Consider the following 20,347-nt stretch of genomic DNA (forward strand, 5'->3'; position numbering starts at 1 on the left):
GACGCAGGTTGTTATTCCGAACGACTGCCTGAAATCCATCAAAAATAGGCATAATACAGGAATCCTACCAGACTCTCCCGCACCCGAACTTCTCAAACATTAACTCGAGCTTGGTTTTTTTTAATCTCCTCGCTAGCTCCTCTTCTGCTTGAAGGAGAAGGAGAGCAGGTCCCGGCTCCACAAAGGCGGCCGCTCCCCGCCGGGCGGGCGCGGAGGCTGCGGCGCGGATGCGGGCGCATCAGCCGCGGCGGCGCGGGAGGCTCGGCGGGCGGGCGGCCGCTGTCACCCAGCGCCCGCGGGGACCGGCGCCGGTGGCGGGGACAACCCCACCCTGCGTCCCCGCTCGCTGCTCCTAACAAAGCGCCCCTCGGCTCCCTCCCTCCCTCGTTCCCCGCCTCCCTCACCTCCCCGCCCGCAGGTCGCCGGCACCGCTCCCTCCAGCTCCCCGCAAACCCCGCGCTGGATTCCCGCCCGCCGAAAACACGGGCGGCGCGGCGCCGGCCTCTCCCGCGGGAGACACGGCCGTGCCGCGGGGACACCGGGCCCAGGCGATCCCGAGCCTGCAGGTGCGGCGGCACTGCGGGGAGGCGGCCGCGGGAGGATGCGTGTGTGTGTGTGTGTTGTGGGGAGCGGCGTGCGAACACCCAGCGGGCGCCAGGAAAGGGGGTGGGCGGGCCCCGCCTGCACCGGGCGCGGGCGGAGCTCCCGGGACGCAGGTCCCTAGCGCAGCGTGCCCATCCCGCATCCCGATCCTCCGGCCCCGGAGCGGAGCGGGATGGGGAATCCCCGCCCCGGTGCGGCGGCCGCGGACCCAGCTCGGGCTTTACCTCCGACAGCGCCCGGCGGCCGACGCGCCTGCGCGCCAGCGCCCCCAGCGGCGGCCGCGGGAAGGGCCCGGGGTGCTGCGCCCTCAGCTCCGCCGCGCCCCGTCCCCGTCCCCTCCCGCCGGCGCCGAGCTCCCGGCCCGCGGTACCGCGCGCTGCCGTGCCCCGGCACGGCCGGGCTCCTGCCACCCTCCCGCGCCCCTTCTGCGCCTGGCGTGACGCAGATCCCGCCGAGGAACGGGTCGGTGGCAGGCGCCGGTGCGGCAGCGGGGAGCGCCCTCAGCTCCTCCGGGCGCGGGACCCTGCCGCGCCCGGCCCCCGGGGTGAGTTGGGTGCCGCGGCGGCCCGGCGGTCTCCCCGGCTCCGGCGGCAGCAGGTGTCTGTGTCCTCCCCGGCGGGGCTGGAAGTGCCGGGAAGGGCGCTCTCCCGCATGGCGCCGCTCTTGGCGTGGGGTTTGGAGCTTCGGGCCCTCCCTGCTTCCTTTCCTTCCCTTCCCTCCCTCCTTCCCTTTCTCCCGCCTTCCTTCGCCCCCGCGGTCCGGGTGGGAGCGTGTCCTCTTCCCAAACCCCGCCGTACGCCTCCTGTTCCCAAGGCACGCCTCGGGCGCTGCGTGCTGGCTGTTCCCAATGTGTGTGTCGTCTGTCCCAGCCCCTGCGCGCACTCCTATCCCAGGAAAGGAGGGGGAAGCTTGAAATGGTCCGGATTAGTTTTTGTTTCAGGGTGTGCGTAATCTTCTGGTGACGTTAATGTTTCCCGAGGGAAGGTCTCGGAGAACAATTGTTTCTTTCCATGCTGTAGTTCTGCTCCCGAGTTGAAAATAGGATCATTAGCCTGGAGATTTAAAGGTTGAATATAACTCAAGGCGAGGCACAAATTAAAGCTGGAATGTGCCTAACCCTCATATAGGCGGAACAAAAATGTAAATAATTTTGTGAAGCTAAAACAACAGTTTGCAATCTTTCTGCAATTTTCCTAGAGTATTTTTATCATCTAAAGACTGAATATGGACCCTGAAAATGAAATAAAGAAGCAAGTAAACCCCTTTTACTGCAATGTAAGTATTACTTACTGAAAACTGTAACTAATACAAAGTGATTTTGATGGAACAAAGTTGTCCTAAACCAAGTGTTCTTTTTTCTCTTGAGCAAGATTGATAAATAGCACTGGAGCTGAACTTACTTTGCTGTCTTTGTCATGCTTGACTTGGATGTGTGTTACGAATCGACTTATTAAAATGAACTTTAATAATATTATGTTTCTAAATAAAGGCATTCTTTTTAAAAGGGGATGATTAAATGCAGCTCCTGTTCAGAAAAAAAAAAATCCCAATTGCTCTGGTTGTCAGGTTTATTGCTTTTTTTTTAAAGCATATTGGGATTTTTAGAGGAGAAGGAACTATTTAGGCTGCTGCTGTTCATGCATGTGAATTTAAACCTAGTCTGCTTCCATTCTGAACTGGCCTGGGCACAGAGCAGCTGTCATAGGGAAGTTTTCCGAAGTGAGAGAGGCAGGTCCCAAACTGCTCAGAGTAATTGTGTTAGTGTGGATGCAGCACTGAGGAGAACTGGCTCACCTTAGGCAGGTGTCCTGGCTTGTCACTATTGTGCTGTGCCTCTGGCTCATGCTTGGTTGAGAGTGTGTGAGGAAGATCTTGGATCTGTCTTCACTTATCCACATGCGCCCGCACAAAAAGTGTGATGAGATGGCTGCAGAGTTCTGGAGATACCAGAATTTCTTACGTGATGGGGAGATTCCAGTTCATTCCACTGTGTTTTGGTGGTCTTGGGGCCTTATAAAATTCAATTTTAGGAGGCTGCTCCAGTTTGTCTTTGAAGTAGTAGTACTTTTGTAGAATTTACCTATACCAACAGTTCAATAGTAGATCTTCTTTGATATCAGTGGTATTTTATTTCTCTTGGTCTGTGTGCAATGCTAGAAATACTTCTCTTTAATCTAGATTTGCAAAATCTGGTGTTCTTCTGCACTAAACTTGCAGACTCACTTCCTTGGAGCAAAACACAAGACGGTAAGATCAGTTTTTGAATGCACCTTTTGTCAGATTTTACCAATTTATTTAGCAATAGAATATGGGGTTTGGAATGTAGTTTTTAATGTGGTGTTGAAACATACAATTTCAGATATTTAACTAGTTTTGCTAATTTACTGTCCTGTTTACCACGATGAAGTAGAACTTGGTTTTGTACATTAGTCCTGTCAGAAGATGTTACAACTGTATGTCTGGTAAAGAAAATACATGAGAATACATGGCTGTTAATACAGGCAGAATGGAATTACTTAAATCATAGACAATCTCCAGGGAAAAGAAGGATGTTTTTCTGTTTTAATTTTCATGTGATTGTTCACCTCAGATAGTCTATGCTGTTGGCATTAATCTAACTTATTTTATATATAATGTAAGCTTTGCATTGCTGTTTTTTGACTCTTAAGTGTCTTTCTTCTTTGTTGTTTGATGACTTGGTAACTTAGATTGAGGAAGCCTTGAAAGCTCATGGCATGGGTAAGTGCAAGATTTTTTGCTTCCTGCTATGTTCTATACCTGCTTCTTTCTCCCCACCCCAATGTAGTTATTTATGAAACAAATGAGAAGAAGACTTTGTTATGAATATATTGTGGTGTTGGCTTTTCGCGTGTTACATAATGTTAGAAAAACTTTACCTAGGTTCTGTAATGTAATACATGATGTAGGATGTCTATTGTTTATGTAGTCAATTTAGTAAGGATAGGCAGAGAAAGTCTTCACATTCCTGGAGTATCTTATCAGAGAAGAAGAAAACTAGAAACCAGAGAGAAGAATTTATGGAGGGAGCAGAGACGGAATGGAGCCAAGGAAGAAGATAAGGCTGATGGGATGATGCACAGAAACTCCAAAGAATTTATGAATCATGCATGATTGTGTTGAATATGCAATAAGAGATGTACTTTTAAAGATGATCTTTTGGATGTAGAGGTGTGCTTTGGGCTCCCTGCCAAAGCACCTGGCCGTAATACCCTTTTTGCTGTTGTCTCCTAATTGTCCCTTTTATTAAACTTTTTTTAAATTTTACAAAAAGCGAACCTTTTCACAACTTTCTCAAGACTTGTGTTTTAAGACTTGTGTTGTGTTTTTTAATTATATAACTACCTAGTCAATCAGTAATGTGAGCGAGAGGTATGCAAAGTTGATTAACAAGCACTAGCTAGAATACTAAAAATCATCTACATTAAAATATTGAGAAGCCCTAAAGAATTCAAGATGTTAGAGACCTTCAAAATTTAAAATATACTTTTAAAAAGCTATGCTTCTTAAAGCATGTAGAAATACTGTATATATTTATATTTGTTTTTGAAAAGGGCTTAATTTGCTTCAGTTAATTAAGATACTTTTAATACTTTTAATAGGTTTAATAAATCATTAAACCTACCCTGAGTCTTGATGAACTGCTCTAGTTCCAGAAGGAGTGAAGGTCTAACTATGTTCACCATTTTTTTCCTACTTTGGTTTCATGATGCTCCAGAATGTATTTACAGGTTTCTACAGTGCACTGCTCTTACTCTGTTTGAAAGTTGTTGTTCAAGTTAGACATAGTCATTGGACCTTCGTGATCTGGGAATTTTTGTTTGGATTGTAAAGGAAATGTAACTGGTGAAATATTTAGCAGCTGTATGCTGCTGAAATAAACACCCTGAAATTCCTGGATGCCCTGAAATGTTTAGAGACATTGAGCTTGATTGATCTTCCTCTCTGCCTGCTTCATTGAATTACCTGACATAAAATAACTTTGTTGTTGTTTGCTGTGAGTGTTTTTTGTCAATCTTTTGGAGCATGGTGCTAGTGACACCAGGATCATGGGTTCAGTCCTTGTACAGGACTCGATGATCCTTGTGGGTCCCTTCCAACTCAGAATGGTCTGTGAATCTGTGAGAAGAATCTCTTAGCACATTCAAAACTAAACATAGCTTAGTTTTCTCATGTCCACAAAAGCTCAAAGAGTTTTTTTCAAAGTAGTCAGTTATTTTACCAAATTGTTCTTTCCATTGTACTAACAATTTTATTTTCACTTCTGTCGGATTCTTTGTTTTCTTTTGTTTTCTTCTTTGTTTTTTTTTTTAGTTAAAACAGAAAGTGGCTTAGGGAAGAAAGTGAAAACACCTGGGAAACTTCCTGATTTTGGTAAGAATGTTTAATACCTCCCCTCACACCTCCCCCCCCCCAAGAAAAAAGTGGAAGAAATAAAAAGTGTTGAGGTACAATATTACAGGTGATATCTAGATCACCTGTAATATTGATCTTAGCAGGTCATTGGGAATTCATTTCTGTTCATTGTACTTTCAATCTGCAGTAATATTTTGTAATAATACTTAATTTTTGCAAACCAAATGCTTTAAAGAGAGTGGAAATAGGGTTGGGGGGATAGTGTTTTATAATAACTGACTTAATTTGTCATGTGGGACCATGTATGAGCAGGGACTGGTGTGGGACTCGATGATCCTTGTGGGTCCCTTCCAACTCAGAATGGTCTGTGAATCCATGAGAAGAATCTCTTAGCACATTCAAAACTAAACATAGCTTAGTTTTCTCATGTCCACAAAAGCTCAAAGAGTTTTTTTCAAAGTAGTCAGTTATTTTACCAAATTGTTCTTTCCATTGTACTAACAATTTTATTTTCACTTCTGTCGGATTCTTTGTTTTCTTTTGTTTTCTTCCTTGGTTTTTTATGTTATTGTTGTTACTGTTGTTGTTATTTTTTTTGTTTTAGTTAAAACAGGAAGTTGCTTAGGGAAGAAAGTGAAAACACCTGGGAAACTTCCTGATTTTGGTAAGAATGTTTAATGCCTCCCCTCACACCTCCCCGAAAAAAAAAGTGGAAGAAATTAAAAATGTTGAGGTACAATATTACAGGTGATATCTAGATCTTAGCAGGTCATTGGGAATTCATTTCTGTTCATTGTATTTTCAATATGCAGTAATATTTTGTAATAATACTTAATTTTTGCAAACCAAATGCTTTAAAGAGAGTGAAAATAAGATTGGGGGGATTATGTTTTATAATACTGATGTAATTTGTCATGTGGGACCATGTATGAGCAGGGATTCACATGTATGTGAATTTCTTACAGTGCCACTTGAGCCAGAGAAGGACACGTCATATCATGGACAGACGTTGGAAGAACAGCTTAATACATGTAAAGATTCAGAACCTGCACTTGGTAAGGGCTTTTAAGACTGTAATTGGTTTTGTGATGCTTACCTTTAAAGAGTATGGATTAGTTTTTAAAATGTAAAATTAGGCAATGTGTAATAAAATCTTCTTGTGGTTACACTGAGTACCCAATAGCATGGTATGGAAGTGATGGATCTTAGTGACAAAACCATTGGATTTGGCCTGGAACATATTTGATTAGATATCTCATGTTGACAATATTCTCTAGAAACAATCTAAAGTGATATGACAAAAATGAACTTTAACTTAAAAGATCAGTGTGGCTCTTTGCAATTTAACTACCCATTCAGTGGAGGGAAAGCAGATAGAAGTTGACAGAAGAAACAATTAGGGCCATATATTAAAATACATTCCCTTCTAAATAGTTAAAAAATAATTGTTGCTATAATTTTTTTAGATTATTTTTTAAGAAATTGTTGAGTCCTTTGTGGTAAAAATAAGGCATCCTAAAAAAATCAGTTTTGTACCTTTGGTGTTCAAAAAGTCTAGCCACCCAAAAGATAAAATACCTGATGGTTCTAGAAGTCTTCACGGATGTATTTGACATGCAGTAGTAATCTTTTCCTTATATGTCAGTGCTTTAAAATCAGTGCTTTTGCAACCAGTGCTGATGATTTGTTCCAGCAAACACGAAATTTCCTAAGTTGTTTGGGTTTTTTTTTTTCAATACAGGACTTAATTACATAATAGAATACCGAACAAAAGACAATGTTCCTTTTCTCTATGAATGTCAACTGTGCTACTGTAAAACAGGACTGAGTAACATGTTCATGCATGTTTGTGGCTCCAAGCACAGACTGGCATACTTGGTAAGTTATTTTTGTTTGTTTGTTTCAATGTAATGATTTAAGGAGAGAATTTTTTAGTCATATTTTGATTTTTAAAAAATTAAAATGAAGGTTTTACATAAGCTTTTGTGAAAATCTTTATATTGCAATTATGCAAGTGTGATGAATAGACTTAAAATTCTTCTCATCAATAATGTGTATGTCTGTCCATTGCTTGACACTGAGTGTTTAGTTTATTCTGTTTTGGTCAACCAGTAATGAAATCTATAGCTAAAATGGACTAGAAGTAGATTTTTGACTAATTTTTGTATTACGTAAAAGAATGGGATCAATGAAGAAACTATTCCATCTTTCAGATGCTTTAAAAGGAGCATAATTATAAATGAACATGATACATACTAATTAAATTATTAGATACTGTGACTTGGAATCAGGGAGAAAAAACCCAACTCGTATTCTGTTTTGAGGCTAGGCAAGCCCTGTGAGTTCTGTGGCCTGTTTTATGACAACTGGCAAAGCTCTTGAGGTTCATGACAGCTCACAAACATTCAAATACATTATTATTTTCAATATGTTTAGGGAAATGAGGCTGTCCACTCTTTGAATGTTTGCTTGAGTATACTGGCTTAAGGGGGGCTTTAACAAAACTGAGAAAGCAATATTCTGAAAAGTATTTTGATACTTCCCATAAAAGTCTCAAAATTGGTATTATATTCCACATATCCTGAAGTCATAGACAGCTGAGTTCACATAGTATTTTGGGGCAGTTTTAGGCCTAATGTTGGGTGTGCTGCTATGAATCTGCAGTGATGTCTTTCATAAACACCATGCTGTTTCTGGCCATTGATTCAGACGTACATGCTGAGTTTTGGTGTTCTCAGCTATTATATTTCTTGCTTACTTGGAACTGTTTCCTGCAGTTCTGAATCTTACACTTGTTAACTGCATCTCTGTTAAATTCCTAAATACTATAAAAATATAATAATTCATGAAGGATTAATTTTAAGTCGTGCACCTGAGCTGGATTAACCCTAGGTAGTGGAAAAAGCGGGAGACTAAATGCCTGGAATTTGCTCTGCTAAAAAAGGAGCCTGAGGGTCCTGGTGGATAACAAACTCAAGATAAGCAGTGTACCTTGGTGTCAGTGAAGGCTAACAGCAAGCTGAGCTATACTAACAAGGGGACAGCCAGTAGATCAAAGGAAGTGATTATTCCCCTGTTCTTGATCCTTGCTAGGCCATATCCAGAGTATTGTGTTCAGTGTACTGCAGAAAGGAAGCTATTTATGAAATTGAGCTAGTCCAGAGGAGAGCTGCCAAGATAGTCAGGGGGCTGAAGCACATTTGTACCATGAAGAGAAGTTAAGGTAATTGGGTTTCTTCTGGCTGGAGAAGAAAAAGTGTCAGAGGGATCTAACAGTAACCCTCCAGTACCTCAGAGGATGTTATTGAGAAGGGAGAACCAGACCCTTTTTGGAGCTGCTTGGCAGGAACATAAATTCAAACGGGATTTTCCTACTTGACATGAAGTTTTTTTGCTGTGAGGGTAGTCAAGCATTGGAACAGGTTGTTCAGAGAGAGGGGGAAATCTCTCTTCCCAGAGGTTTTTAGACCCAAGCGGGCAAAGCCCCATGCAACCAATTCAGCATTCAGAGTCAGCCCTGTTCTGAGCTGAAGATTTGGCTTTAGTTTCCTAAATTATTCTGTGATTCTATGCATAACCATTTTAGTAAGTTCTGTTAATGTATATGTAGAAGTTGATTTATCTCCCATGATTATTAACTGTGCTGGAGTTTTGTGACTTAAAGACTTGCATTTATTTTCTAGAGACAACATTATCCAGAGATAGCACAATCTGATGAAGTTAAGGGTAAAGGCTCTGAACTAAACAGAAGAGTTAGGCAAGTTGGATTAACAATTGAGAAGAAAGAAGGAAGAAAACAAATACAGGTACATTTCTCTTAAGAATTCCAGGAGCTTTATATTTAATAAAGAAACAAAGAATGTAATTTCCATTACAGTGGGCAGATTTGCTTTGGATGGTAGGAAAATCTTGCTTTTTTTAACCTTTATTACAGGTGCTTTTTGTCATTTTAGTAATTCTTCCAGGATTATTCTGGACAAAATTTCCCTGAGTGCACAAATAATGCAAAATAGAAATACTAATATTTAATCAATTCTCAGCTCTGCGTGTCTGTAAAATAAGTTGTTTCATTGATGCTAGGAAACTGCCTTTATAACTTTCCTGAATAGTTTCTGCTTCGTTAGCAGCTCATGGCAATTCTCAGGGGAGCCAGGTAAAATTTCTGACAGTACAGATGGAAGTGTGGGAATCTGCAGATTGACATGAGATTATCAGCAGTACATGTGATTGCAGAAGCACCACAACCTTAAATTCTTAGGGAGCTGCACCTTTAGAAATACATTCATGTGGAGATACCTTCATATTGCTCTGTGCTGATACTTGCACTGCAGTAGTATTTATAATACCTTTATGTGGACGGGATATTGGTGAAGTTTCTTCTTGAGGTGTACCTTTCCATGCTGGTTCATGACACCTTCTTGAGGTGCTCACTATTCTTCGTGGTACACATTAAATTTGTTTTCCCCATCAACTTCGATTTCTGTCAGCATCCTGCTTGTTAAGCAGCGTTTCTTGACAAGATCCCTTGCTAATGCTACTTAATCTGCACAGATGTCTCCTTTTAAAGTGGAGTTCCCAAGGTTCCTCTGTTAAAGCTGGTGATGTCCTGCCCATCTGGAAAAAGACCTGTGTTTCTTTCTGTGTGATACCATCACACTTAGGCTCAAGGATAAGAGCCTGCTCTGATCCTACCTTTTTCTGATAAAAAACAGTTATGGGAATATCGGAAGATCAGGTCAAGGGAGAACTGCTCTCTCTAGAGCTCCCTGCTCTAGAAGGGAGAGATTTCAGACTGTCAAATCCATTCTGTCTGCATATCCTTCATTTTTAACCTCTGTTTAAAAAGAGAAGCAGCTGACTGTTGGCAGCAACTTTTTCACTTGACCTGCTTAAATTTCTTCTTGACTTGAGATGGTTTATTTTACTTGAGATTTATACCCATGCATATGGAAATATTTACTTCCATCTGTATTTTGTAGACCTTTTTGTTTTTCTAGGTAGTTTATTACATCCATAGCAAATCCATTCTCTATATAAGGAATTTTTAAACAAAGCATGTGTAACCTGGTTTAATTTTACTGCTATATCTTTTGAAACCAGCTGTTTAATTTTCTTTTTTTTTAAGCTCTAGAAGAAATTTATTTGTGGTAAGTAAGTGTCCAGGTAACTAATTTATTGACTTTTGGAATGTCCATTAAGGGATATACACACGTGTTTTACACTACTGGTCGTATATTCTTAAAAAAAAAAATTAATGCTGATGAAATATCTGTGGAATGATTTTATCCACAAAATAACTAACATAAATGGGTTTTATTTTTAGGTTGTTACAGGTGTTCCAACAATGAGGAGGAAATGGCAAGAATGTAAGTGTGCTCAGTGAGGTGTAAATTGTCCATTTCTAATTTGGTCCTCCTTTGATCTAAATCAGACCAGGGTAGTCTCTGCAGTGCCAGATACCAGCATTTTGGTGAACTGGACAAAAGGAGCAGGTTGGGGCTCTATGCTTGTATTTAATCTCCAGTTCAGAAAGCCATGCAGAATTTTTAAAGCGCAGCCATACCTCTTATCTCTGGAAGAAAATTTTCTGTTTTACTAGGCATTAATACTCACAAAATTATAGGAATGTGGTATCAGTGAGACCTTCCCACTCAGTTTAATGTTTTGAAACTCATTGTAGTACAATGTTGTCCAGGTGGACAGACAGTATGACTGCATGCCACTTGAGGAAATGGCTAAAGCTTGCTATGAGACCTTCATTCTCATTGCATGAAAAATAAAGATTGGATTTGAAACTAAAGTACTTAATTTTAATGTATATCAGTATGTGAATGGTACCTTAAAATAGCTCAGTAGAAGTAACGAGATCATCTTGATTAGCAGCGTCGTACTCCAAAGAGGAAAAATAGCCATTTTGAATCTAGGAAAGTGGTTTGAAATAAATTGAGTCCTATTCAAATTAGATTCCTTGATTGTAACCTCTTGGTTAATGTGTCTAATTTTGCATGTGACTTTGTGGCATTCTACTACATTTATAATATTTACATATTTTAAGAAATGCATGTAATTATAACCAGGGCATAAAATATCTTAAATTTTGTTGCTGATTTGTAGTTAGTATTTAATATGCTGTCACATAATAATGCTTTTAAGATTATTCTTAGTGTTTGTAAGTACTATTGCACAGAAACAGAGCTAGGTGAAATCAAAGTGCAGTAGTAGAACCATCTTCTATTAAGATAATGTCTCTTGTGCTACATTTCAAGTGTGTTTGTTTAGTTTTCAATGCAGATGACAGCCCTTCAAAAGCTAAAGTTCAGCATGTGGATATGCCGCTTAGTAATGCAGAAAAAACAGATAATAAAAATAAAGATGGGGAACTGACAGACCCTACTGAAGGTAAGAGGGAAAATGGTTTCTTTTAATGTTTTTTTTTTTTTAACTTTCACCAGTGCATGAGTTACTCTGTATGTGCCTGTTCCACATAGAGCTTCCACAGCTGAGTAACAGAGGTGGCAAAGGCAAGAATAATCCCAGTGTTTGTAAAGAAAACATTCTACTTCTACTGATTTTTTTAGGTTCTGTTTTTATTTTATTTCTTCACAAGATACCTTACTTCCACCCTTAGGTTTTATTGATGTTGTCTTTAGAAGTATTCTTTGTTTAGAATATTTTTTAAATTAAAACATTGGAAAAACATTACTTAGTATACTTTTTTATTGTTTTAGATGAAAATAATGTTCAAGAGGAGAATGAAGAAAGGCAGAAAGAACAGACAAAACCAGATGAAAATGTTGAACCTAATAATGCTATTGAAAGCAGCAAAGGCAACAATTCAGAAAGGTAAAAGAAACAAAAAACCACCACCTTCAAACCCACTTAAATTAACTTAAAGGAAAATGTTGTACATGACAATTGTCTGTATTGGATTTGCATAGTAAAATCCATGTCTTCTGAAATTGTGCTCAGCTGTAAACTTCTGTCATCAACAGAAAACCTGGGGTATGTAAAGTGATCTCAGACTTTGCTCTGGATGCAATTGGCTTTCGTATTTAACTATTATCCTTAAGGTATAGTTGTCATGTGCTGCTGAAAATGTTCAAAAAGAACATTTCCTCATGGTTTAAAACTGCCTCTGTGACAGGTTCATATCAGATAATTAGGGTAGTAGATGAACTGATTTTGGAAGGGAAAGACAATCAGTAACAGCTATAACAATTGGGGTTTCTTCTTTACAAATGATTTTGTGGAGGAACAGTAAGTGTCCTAAAAGAACAATTGTGTTCTAAAATGCTGAAACTGTGCTTGGCTGCTTGTGAGCATCTTATTAGTAACAGCGCTGTGAGTTCAATTTGAGCTGTCAGCCTTTGTGTGAGGAGAACATCTCCAACATGGGTCATCTTTGTGCAGCACCAGGAACCACAGGAAGGCATTCAGTAAGGGATATACATGCATCAGCCCAAACGTAGGAGTTTTGTTCCAACAATTTAGTTACTTGGTTTTGCTCTTAATGACATTCCCTTGGAATGTGTGTTGACTTCAAACCAGTAATCTCTCTCCCAGACACGGAGGGCTAACACCTTCTGCTTGTAAAGGAGAAATTTTCATGTTCCTGACATTTTTGTAGGACCTGCCTCTCTGTGGAGCAACCATTATGGAAAACAATCAGTTGAGACCAAATTCAAGTCCAGGTTTATGAATCTTTGTGTTTATTTATTGGCTTTCAAATAACCAACAGTTCTGAATCAGAACTAGTTTGTGAAAACACGAAGAATAGGAAATGAATGAAAGCTCAGCTATCCACATCTGGAGATGCTGAGGTCTGTTTCTACCTGGTAATGATCCTCATTGTGCAGTCTTGTTCTTTTAAATTTTAAGAACAGCTTCCTTTGGAAAATCATTTAATGTTATTCTTTTAATCTGATTCAGATAGATCCTGGGTGATTATGAGCAGCCAGGTGTTTCGGTGAGAGACTGACTTGGAAGTTAGTTACTAAATTAGAACTTCAGCTTGTTACTTTACTATTTATTTTTGTGAGACTACTGAGAGATATGAACTCGATATATAGTTTCTTAAAAGAATTAATATCAGATTCTAATTGGCAGCAAGCAGCCAAATGATGTTTCCTCTTAAAGATTCTGCAATATCTATCTGAGAATTTCTGTGATTCCTTATTTCTTCGTAGTTAAGTTTCTGAACAAACAGTCATCTGAAGGTTTAAATTATTTTATCATCATCTGCTTTTACTAAACTTTTGATTCCTAAGAAACATTTCAAGGCAGAGGAGGGCTTAGGCTTGGCAGTCATATGGTTTTGGTTAATTTAGGAAACACCCAGCCGCTCTCATCCCTGGTTCCTGGGCTTGCAAAGGGATAGAATGTATCAATAGTAGTTGTAATGGCAGAACAGCACAAATACGGCATAGGAATGTTTAGCCACGTGAATCTTTGTATGCCAGTATTTGTGTGGCTGCATTGTAAAACACTAATTTTTAATAGTTGAATTTTTTCAAAAGCAAGTTTGTGAAGTGCTGATAAAAATCCTACTGTAATTAGGAGCCTTGTCTTACTGCAATGCATACAAAAACCTTACAGCTATTACTACCAATATCAAGCTTTTTTATTAACTCTGGGTTTTAGAACTTATGTTCTAGATAATCACACTAAGAAAAAAACAAACACCATAAATAATTTTTCTGATGATCTGGAATGACTGAGATTTCTTTGAGGAAATAATATGTGACCTTTCTTTCAGAGTGTGTCAGAACTTCTGACACACTCTGAAATTACCAGTTATTGGCTGGCTACACATTTTTGCTGGATCAGCCAACTGAATGTTTTATTTATTCTATTTTAAGGTGTGAGACCAATAAACAATCAGAGGAAGAAAACAAGGAAGCTGAGGTGAATATTTTTCTGTTAATGGGTTACTCCAGTTTCCAAATAGTTGGGGAAATAATTAATATATGATTGGCAGTCGTGTTTGCGTATTCAAATTAATATTATTGACAATAAATTAGCTACAAGTGACTAAGGCAAAACTATTGACAACAAAGTTTTTTCCTACTTTGTTATGAAAACCTATGTACACATTTCATAACAGCACAAACAATTTGAATATTAGAGTAACAATAATTACTATTGTTTATTTGTATTTACTGAATAGAATAGATCTCAGGACCTCTTTTTTAATGTTAAACAGCAAGAATTTACAGCAAATCCTGAAGAATTCACTAGTCAAGAAGAGCTGTTGGGTTATTTGGTGAGTGTTAAATCTTACCTTGCAAGGTAATTTTTGGAAAAAAAAATAGAAAAAGAAATCACTGGTTTGCTAAGTCTAATATGTAGCAAGTAATGAAAGGCAGAATGTTGGCAGTCTGGTAATCTAACAGATTACCATTTTGCCAGAAAGCAGGATTCAGAATAAAATTAATGTCACTGAATTTATAATGTATCTATTGTTTCTTAAGTTTCTAGACATGTTTTTGCCAGTGTTGGTTTACTATCAGAGGAATGCCTTGTATTGAAAGTTCTTTTTTTTCAACTATATCTTATCTTCACTCCTTAACTACATGCTTAGCTAATATGACCTTTTTAAACATCTTTTCTCCTTTGTTTCTGCAAGTGGTCTGTGATTTTCAGATGAGGAATTTGGAAAGATGGAATTCAGTAATGGAAGGAAGCAGAATGAAGACAAATATCAGAGATATGTAGAAAGGAAAGATGGGATTTTTAAGAAATAAAACGCAAGTAGTGTATTTAAAACAGGGTTCCCCCCCCGCCCTGGCCCAAAGTGCCATAACTGCAAAACCTGTCTATTCCCTCTCTTAAATAAGTGTCAGAACATTACAGTTCTGTTCAGTTGTTGAAAATGTGTATTATGTACACATGCACACCAGTGATAGGAACAATAAGAGTGGAAAACTGTCAGTTGCCAGTTGTTAGATGTATCAACAACAGTCGTGGTCTTGCACACAGAAATGGTGATTTTCATAAAAGTACCAGTGACAAACTCTGAAAATCTTTTACTGATAGTTGCTTGACTGATCTACTGCGTGGTAATTTAGGCACTATTGACTATCATAAAATGTTTTTTTCCTCTTTTTTTATATGGAATTATTAGGTGTAGAGGTTGCACCTTGTTAATAAAACTTGAATGTTTTGAGGGATCGTCTTGCTTAGTATGATTGTCCTCTGAGAAGAAAAGAGGACTGTTGGGAATTGATTAGAACAATGTTCTGTTTTGGAAAGTGTGAAAATCGTTCATTTTTGCATCTACAGTCATTTTTTCAAAAGCTGCACTAAGTGTTTCTGTTGTTGTTGGATTCAAAGGTTTCTGATGTAGTGGAAAGTAATTTTACAGGTATCTTTTTTGGACTTGCTGTTCATATTGTGTAAAGCTGTCCAATAATTATCCATACTATATTTCTTTTATTACCTCATAGCAAAATTATCCTTGCCACAGTTTAATCTTCTTTTTCCAGATAGCTTTTGGCAAGATCTTCATTAAATATAACTTGTGCAAACCAGGAGAGATAAATACTATTCATGTTAAAATTGTAATATATCCCTATTACGCAGTCTTATATGAACTTTATGCTAGGTTTTTATTACTTCTTTTCCATTGTCTGGAGTGTTTAAAGGTGTTTGTTTATAATCCAGAAGACTTTGAGCTGTTAGGACACAGCTGGAGTTCTGTTACTTTGCCTCCAGAGAAGTGTTTTCAGCAGAACTTTCTTGGTATAGACAAGAGGGTGACACATGTAGCCCTCTCTGTGAGTGCTGTTGGTGCTAGAACTTGCTCCCCTAGTAGAGCTTCACAGCTTCAAGACTGCTTTTTCTGTAGGCTTTTAGGGAAGAAGAAGAAGGGTAATGTAAGGCAAGGCAGCATGTACTTTTAAATTCAGTAGCATTCTGGCTTTTTTCTTTGTTCTAGAGAAATGGGTTATGACTATATTGCCTCAGGGAAGGTGTACACATTCATTTGTATGCAGACGTCTTGGAAAGAGATCAAAATACTTAAGGAAAAAGCATTAGCTCCTATGTACTTCCAGGCATATTTTTGTGTAATTCCTTTTCAAATGATTGTGTTCTGTAGCTGCATCTTCCTTCTCTTAGGATTCTCTTTTATTCCACCTTCCTCCCCTCCATTTATGGGATTAAAAATAGAAACTCTATTCGCTTTGTAATTTCAGCCAAGTCTGACAGAAGGGTAGAGACATAGAGAAAATAAGGTTCCTGCAGGTTTGTTTATAAATTGTGATACTTCAGTTTTTCAGAGGAAAAATGTTTTATTGTGTGTTGTTTTCTTTTTTTTTTCCCTAGCAAAGTTTTGAGATACTGAATGAAGATGATGCTTCATTTATCCTGAAAGTTACACAGACTCTCACAAACGCACTGGTGGAATATCGTCAGCAGGCTGCATCAAACAAAGTAATGTGGATTTTGTTTTGGTTTTGTTCTACAAACCTGTAGATTCCTGTGATTGTGCATTTTTGTTAATTTAGATGATACAATAAAACAAAAATGCTGTGGAGTCTGTATTGTAAGTTTTGCCTGTTAAATACATGAATTTTGGTAGTGATGATAGGGTTAAATTTTAGCTTTTCTGTTGATGAGTCTTAATAATTTCTGTTCAGTGGTGCTTGTTTATTTTTTTGTTGTTGGTAGAAACTAAAAATCATCTTGTCACTTTTCTCCCGTGCTTTTCCTTACATCTAAGTTTTTCTGCTGCTTTTGCCCCTTTTTAATTCTAACTTAAGGTTTTTGTCATCTCTACTGACTTGCTTAACACTCCTGTTCTGTATTCTGTTTCTGTTTCACCATGCAATCACGCATCAGTGACATGATTTTTTTTTTTTCTTAGGCAACTTCTGGTCATACTCTTTGGACTGTTCTTTTTGAGGTCTCCTTCTTCCAACTATTAGAAACCCAGTTTTTCCCCTCTCTGCTGTTACTTGTGACTGACTTATCTTTACACAGGCAGTACATATGGAGGTGTTTTGAGTACTTCTCTGAGGCTGCTGACATGTTATAAAACAATGAAGTTCTAATTGAAATAACTTCCAAACTACAAGTTGTGGAAGACCAAAATGTTTTCCCACATTAGGCCTTGTTAGTATTCTAAACTGTGGTCTTTCAACTGGTAATTTTTTAACTAAATCTTTTATTTTGAGTGCAAAATGCTTCCTTTTTAGATGTGACAAGTTGAGAATTAGGCTCAATGACTACCTCTTCATTGCCTAATACAGAGCTTTTTCAAATGTAGGGACATACCATGGGCAGTGTATACACAGAAGTTATTAACCCAATGATTTGCAAAGAAATACTTGATTTTTCAGATTTGATAGCAGAAACACTGGTCTTTTATTTGGTTTGTGATAATTAAAAGTGTAGTAGTTCATTGTTTCAAGAGTTTGTCCTGATGAGATTCTAAACTGTTCTTGAACTCATAGGACCACTTAAATGCTGGATATAATGGAGAAGCAGCGCTGGAGTATTCCACAGAACAGTCCAGCCTGACTCCAGCAGGTATTAGCGACTCTGACACTGGTCATGTTGGCTTTGCAGTCTTTATGTGGGTTAATCTTAACACTGAACCTTGCATAAATGATAGTAAGCCTTTTCTTCCTGCTTTTCTAAAAGCAGAGTTTAAGAGCAGAATAAAGCCAGAGTCAAGTAGCATAAATTAATAGTTTTGGGGTTTTTTCCCCATCCTCTACTGATATTAGAAAGGGAAGACTATTAAAAAACATTGATCCTACTTAACTGTAGAATCTGGGGAGAAATTGAATTAGTACCAACTCTGATTTTCCTGTGTTCAAGGGCAACTGTTTCTAAGGAGACTTTGAAAGTTTCTCTGGCCTTTTTTTCCCCCCTGATGTTTTTTTTCCCCTTCTTGGTGGAGGAGATGTTTCCTGCAGGTGTAGTTGAATCAAGATGCTAGTAGAAAGTTAATGTGGATATAGGATGGATAATTCTCTAATATCTGAATACTGCAGCTACTTGGCCTTGGTACTTCTGAGAAATTTTTTCAAAGAATCCTGGATTTCTTGGAGGTCATTTCCTTCTGATACAAACAAATGGCTATTTTTCTTAAACCTAGGCAGTACAATCCTATGCTTGGAAAGGCAAGATAGTCAGAATACTAGTGAAGCTATTTTGTGTGATCTTTTTCTTTCTGTGTGGTGTCAATTTTCTAGTTTTTCTAGAAAGTTTAGCTTTTGAAAACCTCAGTTATTGCAATGCTAATAACAAAAATTGTGGTGACTTAGAATATATGAGATTTGAAACTTTTATTCCATTTTTGTAAGTGTAATGGAAATAGCTTTCACCTACCTCCCCACTGTTGTTTCTCCAGGATTTTCTGTAACTGGAAAGCATTCCTGACTCTTGGTTGTTTGAAAATGTAGCAAAGTTGGATGTGAACCATACCAGCAATGCTGCTGTGCCAGACTGGAAATGCTTATTTTGAAAAGCCCTATTTAGAGAAATAAGTAATGTAGGCTCTGCAGAATCCTCTCTTACTGAAAAACAGTATTTCCCTTCTTTAGAATACTCAAGCAGCCGATCAGCTAAGCAGTTCTTATCAGTCAGTGAAGATGAACCCCAAAACTTTTCAACTGGCTCTTTGGAAACAGCATATGAGAACAACATCACGACTGAATTTTTGAACAGTGTAAGAAGTATGAATGCTGAGGAAGTTACTGCCACCCTACACAAAATAGCAGCCTCAAATCCAGCTTTCAGAGGTAATTTGCATATACATGTATACACACACAAACACACATATATAAAAATATACATAACATCATCTATTAGCTCTGTGAAATATTAAGGACTTATATGGGTTGAAGAACTTTGAGGTATTAAGGAGGGCGGAAGAGACTTATTTTTTCCCACCCTTTAACTTTTGCAGAATCCAGTTTAGGAATTAGTAATTCAGAATAGCTGCCTTCCCACAAAGGCATTAATAATTGCTGATTTTTTTTTTTTTTTTAATTCTTCTCTCATTTGTGCATAGTAACATTTACAGTAAGAGAGACAGTAAACTAAAACCAAGCACATTATTATTAGAAAAAATCAGAACCTTCTCTGTGCTATAAGTGGCTAGTTTGGTGAATACCAACAGTGAAGGAAATTTTATTTACTGGTCCCTGAAGGAACTGTATTTGCACAGTAACATAGAAATAATAATGAATCAGAGACAAGTAGTCTTTCTTTTGCTTATAACTTTCTAGTAAGCGTTAGCTATTAAACATTCCCACATCTTCAGTCAGCTACTGCTCTCTTTTCAGAAGTTTCCTGTGTACGTTTCTAAGCTTTTCAGAGTGTGTTTAGAATCATAAAGGTTTAAAAAAGAACACTGTACATTGTAGGAAAGCTTACAGTTTTCAGACACATTCTGATTCTTCTCATTTACTTTTCTTTTAATAAGGAAAGATCCAAAACTCATCTCAGCATCTGAATGTTTCAGTATAACTTGTGGTTTTAAGTGAATTTTATCATAAAATTGCTTATTTTCTGGTTTTGTTTGTTTGCCTTTAACTAAGGAATTGATATTCCGAATGTTATAAGGATCCTGACTGAAAGTGGAACTCTGAGGGGACCAAGGAATGGCAGCACACAGTGACATGGTAGTTAATAGAGAGAATATAGCAATGTTTTATATACTTTCTGTAAGTTTGTTGTTTTACTACATATGACCTCAATGGAGTTTATTTTGTTATGTTTAAGTTTCGTACAGTGGTTTTTTAATTAAATTAATAACTTGGTTTTGATACTCTTGTTATTTATTTCTCCATTTAGCTGAGAGTTCTGTATTGTGGAAAGGTTGTAAAGCTCATGTTCATTCTTTCCATGTTAAAACAGCTTTTTAAAACAGATAATTTGTTTTCTTCAGTATTATTAAATACTGTACATTGACAGTCTGATCTTGTTGTATTGTTGGTTCTTTTACAAAGAATTATCAGCAGAATGAACTACTGCACTCAGCAGTACAAATTCATCCTACAACAAATACTCAGAAGTTATTCCCTGTGGCTGCTGGGCCTGACTCAAAAACCTTTGTAATCAAAAACCCTTTCCCATATAAGGGTTATGAACAGGTCTCCACATTTTTTTTTTCTTAATAAGACTAAAAAATAACAAAAAGTCAGTGCTGTCAGTATAGCGCTGAGATGAGAAGTGCCTGGATTATTGCCAATTTAGAGAACATAGAAGCTTCAGCAAAGTTAGTAGAAGTTAGGTATGTTTTGCAAATTTAGGGATATATCCCAATAGGTGTAACCAGGCTCTAGCTAAGAGGCACTGATGTGGTGGCAAAAGTATCTTTTGTCTTCTTTTATCCTACCAGTATGAGAATAAAATG

General features: G+C 38.3%; 1 protein-coding gene across 4 annotated transcripts; it reads left to right on the plus strand.

Moving 5' to 3' along the window:
* The first annotated feature begins 938 nt into the window (after positions 1 to 938).
* On the plus strand, positions 939 to 20,086 carry LOC309585879 (uncharacterized protein). Of its 4 annotated transcripts, XM_082302327.1 has the most exons (18): positions 939 to 1,147; positions 1,801 to 1,878; positions 2,782 to 2,850; positions 3,312 to 3,342; positions 4,936 to 4,995; positions 5,582 to 5,641; positions 5,943 to 6,032; positions 6,719 to 6,855; positions 8,661 to 8,783; positions 10,301 to 10,343; positions 11,257 to 11,376; positions 11,706 to 11,820; positions 13,836 to 13,881; positions 14,144 to 14,239; positions 16,303 to 16,410; positions 17,433 to 17,508; positions 18,531 to 18,728; positions 19,530 to 20,086. In XM_082302327.1, exons 2-18 carry the CDS (start codon positions 1,828 to 1,830, stop codon positions 19,607 to 19,609), a joined length of 1,503 nt encoding a protein of 500 aa, XP_082158453.1. In that variant the 5' UTR covers positions 939 to 1,147; positions 1,801 to 1,827; the 3' UTR covers positions 19,610 to 20,086. The 4 variants fall into 4 exon arrangements, with proteins under 4 accessions (XP_082158453.1, XP_082158452.1, XP_082158454.1 ...); XM_082302326.1 differs by lacking the exon at positions 19,530 to 20,086 and having other exon boundaries at positions 18,531 to 18,942; XM_082302328.1 differs by lacking the exon at positions 19,530 to 20,086 and having other exon boundaries at positions 14,180 to 14,239; positions 18,531 to 18,942.
* The last annotated feature ends 261 nt before the right edge of the window (positions 20,087 to 20,347 follow it).

The sequence above is a fragment of the Coloeus monedula genome (genome assembly GCF_965178545.1).
Source record: "Coloeus monedula genome assembly, chromosome: 1".
Lineage (NCBI taxonomy): Eukaryota > Metazoa > Chordata > Aves > Passeriformes > Corvidae > Coloeus > Coloeus monedula.